This window comes from Vipera berus (assembly GCF_964194415.1).
Source record: "Vipera berus genome assembly, chromosome: 1".
In the NCBI taxonomy this organism is placed as follows: Eukaryota; Metazoa; Chordata; class Lepidosauria; order Squamata; family Viperidae; genus Vipera; species Vipera berus.
Window position 1 is genome coordinate 151,992,542 of NC_138202.1, and position 15,760 is coordinate 152,008,301.

The 15,760-nt window shown below is 36.5% G+C and overlaps 1 protein-coding gene across 1 annotated transcript in view; it reads right to left on the minus strand.

Moving 5' to 3' along the window:
• The window catches only part of PLA2R1 (phospholipase A2 receptor 1), a gene marked incomplete at both ends in the record, with an annotated part of 73,026 nt that overhangs the window by 49,892 nt on the left and 7,374 nt on the right, over positions 1 to 15,760 (minus strand). The window contains 5 exons of the mRNA XM_081339394.1: positions 7,884 to 7,982; positions 9,085 to 9,245; positions 10,994 to 11,182; positions 13,074 to 13,217; positions 15,608 to 15,721. Coding sequence (XP_081195520.1) covers positions 7,884 to 7,982; positions 9,085 to 9,245; positions 10,994 to 11,182; positions 13,074 to 13,217; positions 15,608 to 15,721 — 707 coding nt within the window. The remainder of the gene's footprint in view (positions 1 to 7,883; positions 7,983 to 9,084; positions 9,246 to 10,993; positions 11,183 to 13,073; positions 13,218 to 15,607; positions 15,722 to 15,760) is intronic.

Below are 15,760 nucleotides of genomic sequence, written 5' to 3' on the forward strand. Positions count from 1 at the left end.
GCAGAACAGTTGGACACCAGTTTGTTTGATATAAGCAATTTTTGGTTCCATGCTGCATATCCACTTAATCATTGATTAAGACTGGAGAGAAGAATTTCTGGATTTTCTGAAGAGACACAGCAGGCTATCTAGTGATACAGTGACTTCAGTGGAAAAGATAGAATCAAAATGTTTGGGCCTATTTTATGGAGAGCTTAGTAGGTAGGAATGGGAAGTCTCTTTAATTTCTACTTCTATATGTTCAGAAGATAGATTAGGCTACAGGTGTCAAACTTGCCATGTCACGTGACGTGTCATGACTTTTTTCCGCATTGCCTGAACTGGGGTGGGCGCAGCCTCTGCATGATGCAACGAGCTTGCGGGCCGGCAGTTTGACACCCCTGAATTAATAATAATAATAATAATAATAATAATAATAATAATAATAATAATAATAATAATAATAATAATAATAATAATATTTCTATACCGCCCTTCTCCCTGAGGACTCAGGGTGGTTCACAGGGCAAGAATAAAATACAGAGTTACAAATATTAAAAGGAAATTAAATAATTGCCCGATTTTAAAACAATTAATATATTACAATTATAAAACCCCAAAGATAATATTAAGAATACAAGAATAAAAAAACCCCACCAATCCCCCATCAGGCTAGGCAATTTTAAAGAGATGCTTCCGTGCATTTTCAACAACTGAGGCACCTTTTGGATTCTCTGTTCAACCAAGAAAGTAATAAATCAATAAACAGGACCAGAGTGTTGAGACCCACTGAACGGTGCATATTTTATTCCATTGACAATCTGACTCATTTAATTTGTATGCTACCAAATCGTTTCAGAGAATCAATGATAAATTATATTTCTAAAAGGAAACAATCATCCCCCCATAGAATAATGCATAAAAATATAAAATAACAATAAATTGATTAATGTAGACAATTTATTGATTCAGATCTGCTACAAATATAGAAGTAGTTGACCTGATCATGGTTGTATGATCATGTGAAAAACAAAATTCATGCTAATTCATTAACCAACAAAATTTGGTACCTTATTTTATGGTTTGGTAATTGGTAAAGTATTTCTCAGCTATTTTTTCTCAATAAAGTTTATTTACTGAATTTTCAGGGAAATATTTGAATGATGCTAAAACTTAATCTGGAATTTTGCTGAATAAGCCCAGCTCAATGTTTTTTTAAATTTTATTTAATTAATTATGGAGATATATGATAGTTTAACATTCTGGGAAGCCTATCAAGCTTTACATATGCCAGTCAAGATATTGTTATGTAATTATATAGCACAAATGAGAATATGTTACTAAAAAAACCCACACTGATCTTTTAAAAAAATGCAGAGTTGCATATTTTGGGTTAACAAAGAATGCAAATTGTTAAGTTCTCCAGGATTCCTCATTAGACAATATATAATTAGTACCCATGGGTTTTGTATTTTCAACATGTACTTAGACAAGAAAAAATAAGCACATTTTTGTTATGTTAAAAGTTGTAATAATATCTGGATATTATAAACCAAAAAGAGACACGGTGTCTCAGTGGGTTAGGACGCTGAGCTTGTCGATCAGAAGGTTGGCAGTTTCATTTTATTTCATTTTATTAAATTTATATGCCGCCCTTTTCCCTGAGGACTCAGTTTGACGGGTCGAATCCCGAGTGCCGCGTAGCAGAGTGAGCGCCTGTTACTCGTCCCAGCTTCTGCCAACCTAGCAGTTCGAAAGCACGTAAAAATGCAAGTAGAAAAATAGAGACCACTACACTGGGAAGGTAACAGCGCTCTGTGCACCTTTGGCGTCTAGTCATGCCGGCCACATGACCACGGAGACGTCCTCGGACAAGCGCTGGCTCTTTGGCTTTGAAACGGAGATGAGCACCGGCCCCTAGAGTTGGAAACGACTAGCACACATGTGCGGGGGAACCTTTACCTTTATTATAAACCAGGCAATAGTGACCTGCTTCTGAAGTTAATCTACCCATATTGGTAGATTGATGCCCTGTCTCTCTGGTAATTCAAATTCTTTCAGGGTCTTTAATGCCATATGTATTGCTCTATATGGCATAAATGTTTATAGGTATCTAGAGAATGAGAATTGGGGACACTTACTTATAGCTGAAGTTTTGGAAAGAATCATTCAGTTGAGTTAGCAGAAACATTCTCACTCACTTTGAGATGAGAAAACATGTGTATGTTTGTTTGCACTGGCAATTGTATAAAAGTTAATTCTAAATATAAATGTTAAACCTGAGGCAACATTCTATGGTAAAGTTCTGTCCAGGAGCATTTTATAAACATGGAAACCTGAATTCACATATGCTCGTTCAACATGAGTTAACGTTTATGTTCCTTTTACTATAGGTAAAAGATGAACTAAATAGGTAATCATGCCTTTCTCAGATACTTTTATTCAACTGATGTTTTAGTGTTTTGAATTAAAATATTTGTGCAAAAATAATCAGTTAAATAGAAAGATGTCTCCAGAAAAATATTTAATTACTTTAAAAAAATTAGTGTTTTTTTTAAAAATAAAAAAACGTGAAGAAGAATCATTCCCTTGTCTGGAAATTGAATATAGTTTTCTATTATCCGTTTATTATCCATGTAGTATCTATTATTTGAACTTGAATTTTATATTGATCCAATATCCCATTTGAAGACTGGATTTTGTATTTTGATTAGAAGAGTTACTTAAAGTTATATTTAACTTTGGGGAAAAAGCAAAATTATTTTAGGCCTGTAATATTGACATTCTAAATTGTAATTAATATTACCAGATTTTTTTTCTTTTTCTCCATTTTCAATACTTTAAGCTATCTAAATAATTAGGATGTTATCCCTAATCATATCATATAGACATTGTTGTATTGAAACAATACTATGTATCAAGAGTTATAGCAATATAATAAAAAGGGAAAAAATGAAAACATACTTTTTTATTTTGTAGTTTTGAAGATACAGTATTTCTGGGTTACATTGCATTAGAATCTGTAGTGTTGCTTTTGTGTGTTCACATGTGTTCGCTATTGGCTGTTCTATGTTTTATGTGCTGTTTTTATTAGCCTATTTCTATAAACCAACTGACCAATTTCTTATTTGGTATTGATGATTAAGAATGACCTTCTCTTGCCCACAAAAAATCAAACCAAAGATGGTCAGCAGAAGAAAAGCTATAGTGGAGACATAAAACAGCATCAATAAAAAAACAGAAAGACACCAGTAAGACAGAAAGCTAACTGGACTAACAATGTTTAAATGAGCATTTAATTTCAGATGAAACAATGATGTAACTTTCAGGGTCAGCAACACATTAAAATAAGATTTGGAATGATTTAAATGCAGCATGCCAAGGATGATTTTTAGAGAGGTTGAGTTAAAAGATACAGTTCCATTTAATATAAAACAAAAGTAAATGAGGATAAAAATGATGAACATTTCATACAAATATTTCCTGATTGTTATAGAGGTAGTCTAGCATTTGGCCATAATGCTTGTGCAGAGATTTTCCTTTCCGTTTAAGATGCTTTGTGTTTTAGATTCAGAACAGCACCATGTATATCCTTCAGAACCGCAAAGCATGTAAATCATAACCAAGTTATTTCATTTATTGGCTCTGTTTAATTAACTAAGATCTGTGGATGTTGATGGGCTTAGCTGCCTAGAGGCTGTGCTTGTTGTATGAAATACTGGCATTTCAAATGATGCTGTATAAATACTGTGACCTTCCATTTAACCCAATTTTGTTAGGTTTGTAAGGAACATTTCTTCTTTTCTTCTTTGTCAGGAAAGTGACAGCTTCATGATATAATTCCAAAATAAGGCTTGGGGGAATGGGTTGATCATCACTGCTGTAGTGTTTAGACAGCTAGCTTAAGGAATTTGACCTCAGTAACAAAACATTTGCTCTCTGTTAGCAGTTTATAGATTAGAAGGACCCAAAAAAAGAGGAGTTGTTGAATTAGTAATAACATCACATGGCATATGGCCAGCTGAGCAATAAGCCCTTTGCTTGCAATATTTAAGAAAGATATGGGATCATCAATTCATTAGAAGTGTTGTAAAGACAAATAAAGCCTGGCAATTCTCTGAAGTCAAGAGCAAATGAAAACAACCACATATTATGAAGGAAGGAATGACTCTCATCATAGGCAATTAATTAAGGCAGGCATGTCAAACTCCCGGCATTACGTGACTTTTTCCCCATTGTCAGCAATGGGGTGGGCGCTGTTTCAGTTTGACGCATCCGGCCTGCAGGCCAGCAGTTTGACATGCCTGAATTAAGGGGTATCTAAACCTGATGGTTGGTGTTTGAAATCAAAATTAACTTTCAGCCAGTTGTTTGTTGACGTTAAAGTAGAAGGAACCTTGTGCAATTTGATATACAGTAATATTCTTCTCATTTTATGAACCAGAAATTACATAGCCCAGCGATGGCAAACCTTTTAGAAACCGAGGGCTGAAAACCACCACCGCCCCACCCCACCCTGCCTGCAGGGCCACCCACCACCTCCACTGCCTGCCGCAGATCGCCCAGGCAGCCCAGCAGCACCATGGTGGCCACACCCTCCGCCTGTGCCCCACATCTGCGCGAGACGGGGCGTGAGAGCAGAGTGTTGTCCCCGCTGCCCATCTGCCATGTCCTTGGCTGCATTGCTCTGTGCAGGCCACGCCCAGGGGCGACTCTCCTCCAGGGGGCTGCTGGTGAGGAGGGGGCTGTGGGGGAAGGCGGGGATGGGGCAACGGCATGTGTGGCCATGGAGAGGGCTCTGAGTGCCACCTCTGGCATGCGTGCCCTAGGTTCGCCACCTCTGACATAGCCCATGGACTCCTTGGGAAGACCCATTCTGCCTCTTTTATTAGTGAAATGCAGTTCACCCTTTCTCAACAATCCAAACCTTTCCCAAAATGACTTTGAGGGAAATTTGAAAAGCAGCAATTGGTTTGACAAGAATTTCCCCATACATGGGTGTCAGCTCAAAACATGGTTGTGTCACAAAACAGCACAAAATGTTTGCAGCTGGAACATAATAAAACTGTTTTTATACTTGTTTATTAAATTTGTATGCTGTCCACCTCATGTCCCAAAGCAACTCTTAAGATTTGGAGTGTTCAGTAGGAGGGGCACTTTGCTACATTGGTTAGAGACTTTACTGTAGCAGACACAACATTTAGTAAGGGATTTGAACTAATAAGGCAATGTTGGTCAAGTGATATTGACAGAAAATGTGGTGAGAAATATCTGTGGTGATATAATTATTGTCAATTGTCACATACGGTATATTATTTAAATTAACAGTGATTACTTGAGCTGTTAAGTATTATACCAGGCACACTGATGGACATGATTTTAGCAGATTGTGTATTACTAAAACCTTAATATGTCAAGCTCAGAGCTTTAGTTAATAGCAACCATATGATTTTTCTTTTAAAGAGAAAAATCAGCAGCATCCTCAATCATGAATGTCAGTGCAACAGTGAAAAAGTTAATTTACCATATCAAATACTTTGTATACTGACATTCTCTAGAACTAAAACAAGTATGAAACTTTATCTAAAAGTTATTATTTGTCCAGATGGTCTACAGAAGTCCTCCCTCTTTTGATGCATAAAGATATAGCAACTTCAGTCACAACTGCTGATAAGGAAGTGATCCACAAAATGAGCGAAGAATGAGAAGAAGTCACTTTATGACTTCACTTCATAGCTTTTTAAATGATCTAATATGTTGAGCAATTCCAAATAAAGGGATTTTATTTGGAACTGCTCAACATATAAAGAAATTCTTTATAATGAATGTTTTTTTTCATTCAAGCAAATGAGCATTTCTGTATATGTAAGAATTCATGTACATGTTGACTGTCCTTATAGTTCAACAAATTCTGGAACTGGAACGTTAATTATGGAACAAATACTTTTTCTGGAGTGTGTATATATACTTATGCTAAGCAATTTACTTAGAACTGTAAAAATATTAAACAATGTTGTGCACATTTAAATTTGTTTTTTCACTGAGTGATAAAACACAGATAAATTTTTCAGGGATTCTGCCTTCATTTTGCAGCCTTCTTGCCTCTAATTTCATTAGAGCAGGGGTCCCCTACTACAGACCCACCAAGAACTGGGCCACACAAGCAAGCAAAGCCTCATCCACACATGCACATGAAACTGCATCCTCCCTGTCCACAGAAAAAATGTCTTGCACAGAACCAGTCCCTGGCATCCAAAAGATTGGGGGCCACTGGATTAGAGGCATGATCAGAAAAATAAAAAGTAGCCAATAAACTACAGAATAAACTGAAATATTTGCATAATCTAATGAACAGCTCTTGTGGGTAAATAGTGGAACAAAATAAAAAATACTTGCCAGTTTTATCTTTTGTTTTCTAGTAGCACAAGTTCTGACTCTCACTAACTATTAGAATTAGTGAGAATTATACATCAATATCCACCATTTGGTCTCTTATGGCCTCTTTATTTTGGGGAAAACCCAAGGATTGCGAGACTAAGGCAGACAGACAATTGCTGTGTAGTTTTGTCTTGAAAGTCTTTTTCCAACTTGAGTAAAAGTCATCCAATAGAATCAAGGAGGTCAGGCCCTCAGGGCAGATATTTTTAGCCAGCAACTGACTTTGCTGATCCCCATTATTGCAATAGATTCTGCCTCCACATGTCAGACAGCTCTAGGTACATAATAAAGGACCACAAAGATAGCTTTGCTTCCAGCATAAAAAAAACCTTGTCCATGCAAGTCTATCTTTCATAAAATAGCTTTATGATTGCCTTCCCCTGGAAGGCTCAAATTCTAATATGGTAATATGTAAATCCCCACTGAAACAAAAATTGCAGCCAATATTAGAGCAGAGTCTCTAATATACTCAATCAAGGCTACTAGAAAGCAACACCAACACAGCTGTATACTGTATTTCACTTGCTCTGTCTTATATCAATCTGCCAGCTATGTTTTGTTTAGAAAAAAACTAAGACTTTTGATCTTAGAATAAATGATGGCACATTTTTCTTCAAAGTAGTAAGAGGCAAATGCCTGAAGGACTTTTATCTGATCTACAGCTCTACCGCAACTGAACATAGAAGCCCACCATCCGCGTACAACAGAGGTCACCTTTCTATAGGACATAACTGGAGGACAGAAACTGGGGTCACAAACTGCTTTGCTCAACAAATTAATATGGAAATTAAAGAGAGGGAGGCTTAATATATAGCCCTGCTTCATCCTGGGTTTGGAAAAAAAAACAAACACATTTTAGAAGGCCCTGAGGGTATAGTGATCCTTCCTATGATCTTTCATACAGATCCATAATGAGCATAAGAAGCCAGCAATCTTCCTCCATAATATATTCTTTGGAATTTAGTCACTGACTAATATAAAATCAGTAAATCCTTTTCTCAGTGGATTGGCGTGCCACTGAGATATTGGTTAACTATTAGCCCAGCCTAAAAGCCAGCTTGGTTAGAATGCAGTACTGCAGGCTAACTCGCTGCTCAGTCCAGGAGTTCGATTCTGAGTGGCTCAAGGTTGATTCAGCCTTCCATCCTTCCAAGGCCGATAAAATGAGAACCCAGATGGTTGGGGGCAATCTGGTGGCTCTGTAAAACCGCTTAGGGAGGGCTGTAAAGCACTGCAAAGCGGTATATAAGTCTAAGTGCTATTGCTACACCTCCAAAAATATGTTTTTATTTTATAGTGCAGCCCAAAATTTTCAAGGAAGATGTCTTGCACACCGTTTATATTAAGCAGACTGATTAATGTCAACAGAGAAACAATTTTCACCTTGGGTATACATCCTACTGATCCCAGTACAATTTGCTTTTGAATGTAAAATGCATATATTATAGATGCAAAAGAAGTATTACCTCTGGACAGCCTGATTCCACTTCAGAAATGTGATTGCCTCTTCTTTTACAAATATAAAAATATCTGCTTTTACAATTTTTAACTTTCCAGCGTCCTTCCTGGTCAAAAACAGTAAGAAAATAGAATTACAGCAGAAAAATAACTGAAATAGCTCAAGTATCATTTTTTTCCCCAGAAAGGCTTACTTATTTGGGTGGCCAATAAATTTAAAAAATAAATAAATTTCAGATGCTTTACTCATACGCGTTAGGCTGAGAGTATTACTAATATCTTTAGATCTTCTGCAGTCTCCTATTATTTAATGCATGAATAGGCTCTGTTGCACACCTAGGTAGACCTTTTAAATGTACTGTAAATGTATTAAAATAAAACTTTGTGTAATAAAAACTCTAAAAACTAAAATATGAATCCATCATCTTTCTGTAGTTTGTCTAATATTGTTGACTGCTTTGCACTTCTGCTATATATTGTTCTCAATAATTCATAGAACTATTGTGTGATATCATAGAATATTTATCAAGATATCTTCCAACTCAGAAAAAACATGAACATCAGCATTTTTTGCAAATTAGTTTGGAAAAATTCAAACGTGCGAGCAAATGAAAGGCTGTGAAACAAACTTGCCTGAAATAATGAGTCTGAAAAAGAACAGGTAAATGGAACATGCAAAGGCCTCAGATAATGTAGTATGGAGAAAGCAGTGAAATGAGAAATTGATTGTCCTTCATGGAAAAAAATGACTATACTAATAGATATGGATCAGATAGGTGAGATAGCTGTGCAGAGACACTGTTTTGTTACTAATTGTTGTATGCACAAAAGTAATTGTTTTATTTGGGTCGTGCAGGCGCAGTGGCACAGTGGTTAGAATGCAGTATTGCAGGCTAATTCAGCCCACTGCTTTGAGTTCAATCCTCAGCAGCTCAAGGTCGACTCAGCCTTCCATCCTTCTGAAGTGGGTAAAATGAGGATCCAGTTTGTTGGGGGCAATATGGTGGCTCTGTAAACCGCTTAGAGAGGGCTATGAAGCACTGAAGTGGTGTATAACTCTAAGTGCTATCGGTATGTTGAATACCATCAAATATAGAAGGCTCACAATATTCTGTAATATCCATAGCACAGAAACACACATGTAACATATACACATAACATCCAAACTCATTCACTGAATTATTTAAAAAATAAATAAAAAAATCATACATGTTGCTGAGCCGAAACGCAAATTTGTCCTTTCTTCTGAAGAATATTTGGTTCTTGTTTATTCCAGTAGGTGAAGGTTATGGCAGATCCATCGGACCATTCAAACTCCACAGGAGGAGTCTTATTACAGCTTAGTCCAATCCAAGTGTCTGTCACATTTTCTATAGAAAATAACTAAGTGCATCTTAATACAAGTTGAAAAACTAGAAAATGTTTGAGTACTAGGATATTTTTAAAAAGTTGTGCACACTTTAATTAGGCTTAACAAGAGTAGATGATGGCCCTTTGGCTGGACCTGAAAAAAAATGAGACTGCAAAAAGATTGAAAATGATTCTGAGACTACCTGTTGCTCATCCCTCTTATCCTATACGTTCATGATATTGTAAATATTTTTTTTCTTGACAGCTCAGCATTACATGGGCTCTCCTGTATCTTGTCAAAGCTCAGTAGTATTCTGTTGGCCAAAATCATCAAACGTATGCCCCCAAAATGCCCACTGCAAACAAGTGCTTTATAGGACATCTCAGTGTTGTTTTTAATAGCAGCTATTCAAACAAAACAAAACAAAATTACACAAAGGCACCGTGGCTTGCAATTATTTTATGAACTACCAAGCCTACCTAGCTTTGAATCTATCAAGACCTCTGAGACATTACACTCACTAGAGGTGTTGTTGTTGTTAGTTGCGAAGTCGTGTCCGACCCATCGCGACCCTATGGACAATGTTCCTCCAGGCCTTCCTGTCCTCTACCATCTTCTGGAGTCCATCTAAGCTCACGCCTACTGCTTCAGTGACTCCATCCAGCCACCTCATTCTCTGTCGTCCCCTTCTTCTATTGCCCTCAATCTTTCCCAGCATTAGGCTCTTCTCCAGTGAGTCCTTCCTTCTCATTAGGTGGCCAAAGTATTTGAGTTTTAGCTTCAGGATCTGGCCTTCTAAAGAGCAGTCAGGGTTGATCTCCTCTAGGACTGACCGGTTTGATCGCCTTGCAGTCCAAGGGACTCGCAGGAGTCTTCTCCAGCACCAGAGTTCAAAGGCTTCAATTCTTTGGCGCTCAGCCTTTCTTATGGTCCAGCTTTCACTGCCATACATTGCAACTGGGAAGACCATAGCCTTGACTATACGCACTTTTGTTGACAGGGTGATGTCTCTGCTTTTTAGTGTGTCACTAGAGGTAATTTCAGTCAAATTATTTTTTCTTTCTTTTAACTTGCTTCCAATGTGGACTGTGCAATAAAACTCAGGGCTCGAGAAACTGTGATTCACCAGATGTTGAACTACAGTTCCGAGTATCATGTTAACTGATCCTCATGAAAGCTGTGATTCTGCAACATCTGGAGGTCTACAGTCTGCTTACCCATGGAAGTGATTCAAGCTGATATGTAAATGTGATACATAAAAAAACAAATATCCAGGGTGCTGGTTATATTAATATGTCCACTAGAAATAAATGGAATGTTAAGAATGATTGTGCATCAGTTGTCCTGGAGCTTTTCAATGACAGCTTGCTTTTTGGTACTAATACTATAATGGGTAATATTTTACACAACCTTGTTACTCCAAGTTTAATGGATCATGTTCTCAAGTTGTTATCATCCCCAATTCAAGCCATCTTCCTCAGCATTAAGTCTTTGCCTACTGTTACCTCTGAGAGTTGGAGAGCCAGTAATGGTGCAAAGCAGTTGGAAACTTCCCAGTGTGACCCTATCAACTTACAAGAATGCTGTTCCTGAACTTTACAAAGCTGTCTAATAATACTGAACCTTGAGGAAAGTTCCAAAAGAACTTCAGCAAAATTCTAGTACTGTAGTTCAAGTTAAACCAAAACGCGCTCTTAAGAGCATTAAAAATGCAAACGGCCTATATCGTAAGACAATGTTCAATATCAACTAATTATAAAATTTTACCGTATTCAAGGAGGTTAATAAGCATCTCTGTATCAGCCAAAGAGGTTATGCTAATGAGTGTGCTATTATCATCCTGGCAGGAGAAAAATGCTTCATTCCAGTTCTTTTCTTCTTTATGAAGTTTATAGCAGTAATTATTATATGGATACCAATTACTGTCACAGATAGTAGGATAAAATTTCCAGGAACCTTTTAATTAAAATATATAAAAACAGCTATATTAATAGATTGAATAACATCCTACTTTTATATAATTTTATTCCATATATATTATGTGAGAACATTAGCTTTTTCACATTGTTTTCTATTTTTCTTTACAAAACTAAAAATGTATTAATATATAAAAATACAAGTGCAAAAGAGAATAAGAATGTGCAATTACACAAATAAAAACTGCAAAATAATCCTTTGGCAATTTGATCTTTCATTACACTGACTTGATCACGCTCTGTGAGGCAATGAACAAATTGAAACTTGATCACGACTGACTCTCATACCTTCTAAATCTTGTATAATTATCTTTCAATCACAAATATATTTAAAAAACATTTTAGTGAAAATTTGTTTAGATATGTGCATGATGAGTAACAATGAAAAAATACACATTTAAATGCAAATTAAAAGCCAGAATAGGGAACGCTGTAATATTCGAACAATAATTTATTATACTATTAACCTGCCTGATAATAATTAGTTCACAAATGTTTACATGACAGTAAATTCTTCTAGCTTTTAAGATACTTTTGTTGCAATTTCGTTTTAAAAAACCTACAGGCTTAACTATAAATCGTACTGGAGTTTGTGATTGAAAAATAAGTCCAAATTGCACATTTGGACAATACATTTGTTAAAGTTAAGTAGTTGTTATAGTAATAATACATTTAAATAGACATTTTTATTTTGCTTCATATGAAATGAGGGTGGATTGTGAGTAAATGTACAGTACGTCCCAAAACAGGACCAAATGTTGTTCTAAATTTATATTAGGGAAATTATCTATATATCTCTTTATATAAAAGCCAAGACTCTCTCTGAGAAAATAATAAAATTGTGTATGATATGAAGTGATGATATTTTTGGTTTAAATTTTATTTTTAGAATGGTTGCCATTAATGTCTATAGACACAAGAAAACAGAGGTAAATAACAAAAACAAAAACAATAACATTTAACTGGTGATTATTTTTGCAGCTGTTTGGTAATGCAATATCATTTAGTTCCCCCAAAATAAGACAATAAAATTGCTGAGACTGAACTTTACAAGATTTGACGGTTTTACATGAGATCTTATCACAATCTGGTGATCTTGTAAATCTTCAGCTTTTTTCCTCTCTAGATACTAGTTTAGGAAATTGTGCATTGGTACCCAACATTTAAAAAACACATTGACAAACCCAACATTATGGATTATTTTTTCATGGGCTATACCTAATATTAGTCAATACCTAAATTACAATCACATGATTAAAAAAATGAGGGCATTCATTTACTTGGAAATTTCAATATGTTTCCACTGAAGAATATTATTTAATTTCTTAGATATACCAACATATATACATATAAATCAAATGCAACATTCACTCTGAGCCCTTGGCATGCAGAATAAGTACCTCTTTGTTGAACCAAACATACAAAAATTCTTAGCAGAGCTAACTATTTTTTATGGATTTCCACTAAGAAGCTCAGACTCCTGGTATATTTCCTGTATGTGGAATCCACAAGTATATTTCACTAGAGTTTATGTAATATAAACATAGGTTGTTTACTCCTGAAATCTACCAGACTAGATGGGAAGAAAATCTTTTCGCAACATTAATTTCTGTTTGTAAAAATTATGTTTTATGCCTCCAAAATGGCACAAGAGAATTCTTAGATATTCCACCAGCATCAATGTTTATTTCATTAATTTAAAAATAAGGGGGATATACTCTGTACTTTTATTATTTCTTTGCATTCAGAGCATATATACCATATATCAAACTGTCTAAATCCAATAATGCACTAATGTATAATAAAAATATCATTTTATTGCAAATAAAATTAGAGAGTAAAATTGCAATACATTGAAAGTGGTAACTTACCAACTGCTTCATGGTCAGTAGCATTTAAGTATTTTTTGCATACATATGGTAGTCCAGATTCACATGAGTAACTTGGCCAATCATTCTGTATTTTTAAATTAAAAGCTTTACAATGAGCTGGTCCTAGAGAACTGTCAATGGGATCTGCGAACACATTTATAATAATTTATATCCTTACAAAAAGAAGCAAAATAGTCAAACAAAATACTGCAGTGGCAGAAAAACGTCTGTAACTTTTAGCCCCCATTGACAAGCAATAACATGCTTTTTCTGTGCACAGAACACACAGACATCATACCATCCCTCAGGTGTTCTTACAATATACCACTCAGATTTCTTGTGTGATGACACATGGAAGGGTGATTCAAGAATTCTGGCATTACTAGTTATTGGCAAACCATGTTGCCTATAAGAAAAAAAATTATGCCTGAAGTAGCTGGATCAACTTCCAAATCAATTATGGGTTCAACTGTTGATAATAGATTGATATCAAAATTGAATTACTAGCTACTACTAATGTAGTCAATTCCTAGCTTATTCTATGAATGTTGAACGGAATGGGACAACTCGCTGCAGCCAACTCGCCATAACCAACTCACCATGGTCAACTTGCCACGGCCAATTTGCCGTGGTCAACTCGCCATAGCCAACTGGTTGTGGGAAAATTCACTATGGCCAACTTGCCATGGGACAACTCACTGCAGGACAATTCAACAATTCAATTTAATTATTTAAAGTAATTAAAAAATATTGTTTTGTCATTCACATTTAATTTTGTCTCTCCTTTGGCATCCTTTCTTTAATGATTCTATTCCACTATTTCTTCAATATAAGTGTAACTCTTGTCCTGTGGCAAGTTGTCCCAGAGTGAGTTGGCGTGATGAGTTGGCTATAACAAGTTGGCTGTGGTGAGTTGACTGTGGCAAGCAAGTTGGCTGTGGCGAGTTGTTGTAGAACCAATGTTAAAGGTTAAATGCACAATGCCTATGGCAGTGATGGCGAACCTTTTAGAGACCAAGTGCCCAAACTGCAACCCAAAACCCACTTACGTATCATCGGGTGCTGGGTGGGTGTGGCCAATTTTGTGGGCATGGCCCATTGGGTGGGCGTGGCTGCAGTGGTAATGGCAGACTGGGTGGGACTAAAAAGTTCAAGCAAGCAATTCCAACTTTGCGAGAACTTTTTTTCTTCCCACGAGAAGTTGAAATTGATTGATTGATTGAACCTCTTTTTTTTGTACATGGTGGCGGAGGCCTAAAGCGAAAAGGTTTTATAAAACCCAGCTGAAGGCCTAGGACTGGGCCGATGGCATGCGTGCCCACAGAGAGGGCTCTGAGTGCCACCTGTGGCACCCGTGCCATAAGTTCGCCACCTATGCATTTTTGTCTAGAAAATCTGTGAATCCAGCTTCTGCATTTTTTTTTCTGCAGTCACATCTGATTCTTGGAGACTGCCTGGACTAGTCTTTGCATTTTTCTTGGTAAGGTTTTTCAGAACTGGTTTCCCATTGCCTCTTTCCTAGGGCTGGGAGAGAGTGACTGGTCCAAAGTAACCCAGCTGGTTTTGAGTCTAAGAAGGGATTAGAATTGAGGCTCCTGGGTTTTAGCCTGATGCCTTAACCACTATAGCAAACTGGTTCTCTCTTGCATATTAGCATGCATTTTAAAATCACATTCAAGAAATAATCTCACAAATTTGCTGTACAGAGAAAATGACAAAGTTTCAAATTAGAAATCTTAGTATGAATTTCATAAAATCTATCATCTTGCCACAGCTCGTTTATTTTGTGAACTGTAATTCAAAGACTGTATGTGGCCTTAATTCAATAATACAATAATTCATAATGCACCATTTTGTTGAACACATATAGCACATCTAATTTTTCAAGAATAGCAAGGAAGTCCCTCTTTCTCATGTTAAGATATGCAAATATTCTAACATGCTATTTCACATGTTGTAAGAAAGAAATTTTTCATATTTAAGACTATGCAGTGCTCAGATCATACCAGTAGCATTCCTTTCATTGGCACTTTGTACTAAAAATGTGGTAGGGAGGCAAATGGTAAGATATTTTAAGATATGTATTTTAAAAGAGAGAAAAAGAAAAAAAACACACTAAACAATATCAACCTGTCAGGTGGAATTTATGAGAAATATGCCTTTATTCAAAAAGCAGCCATTTTCCCCTATAATAAACAGAATTAGTTGATTCACTCTATCTATAAAAGGGGTCTGCAACCTCAGGCCATGGACCAGCACCAGTCCGCAGCTCATCAGGAATCGGGCAGCGCAAGCAAGCAAAGCACCATCTGTGCATGCACAGAATCAAGGTCCTTGTAAAACATGGCCACCCAGTCTGTGGGAAAAACGCTCTCCACAGAACTGGTCCTTGGCACCTAAAGGTTAGGGGTACTGGTCTATAGGACTGAGCTTATGGTTTTCCTAATCCCTCCCCGCTGGTACATTGTCAGCTGATTACTGATGTTAGTTGCAATACGCAGACATAACAGTACTGTAATAAATCCAAGTGATACCCATTAGCCAGTTCACCAAGGCCAGAGGTGCACCATCTGACCACTGCCAGCCAGCAGTTTCATCCAGTTGGTTTAAGCCTGTCCATATCATAGCTTCTTTTGTGTTCAGTTGCTCTGTAAAATATATTAAACACTCATAAACAGGTTGCCATT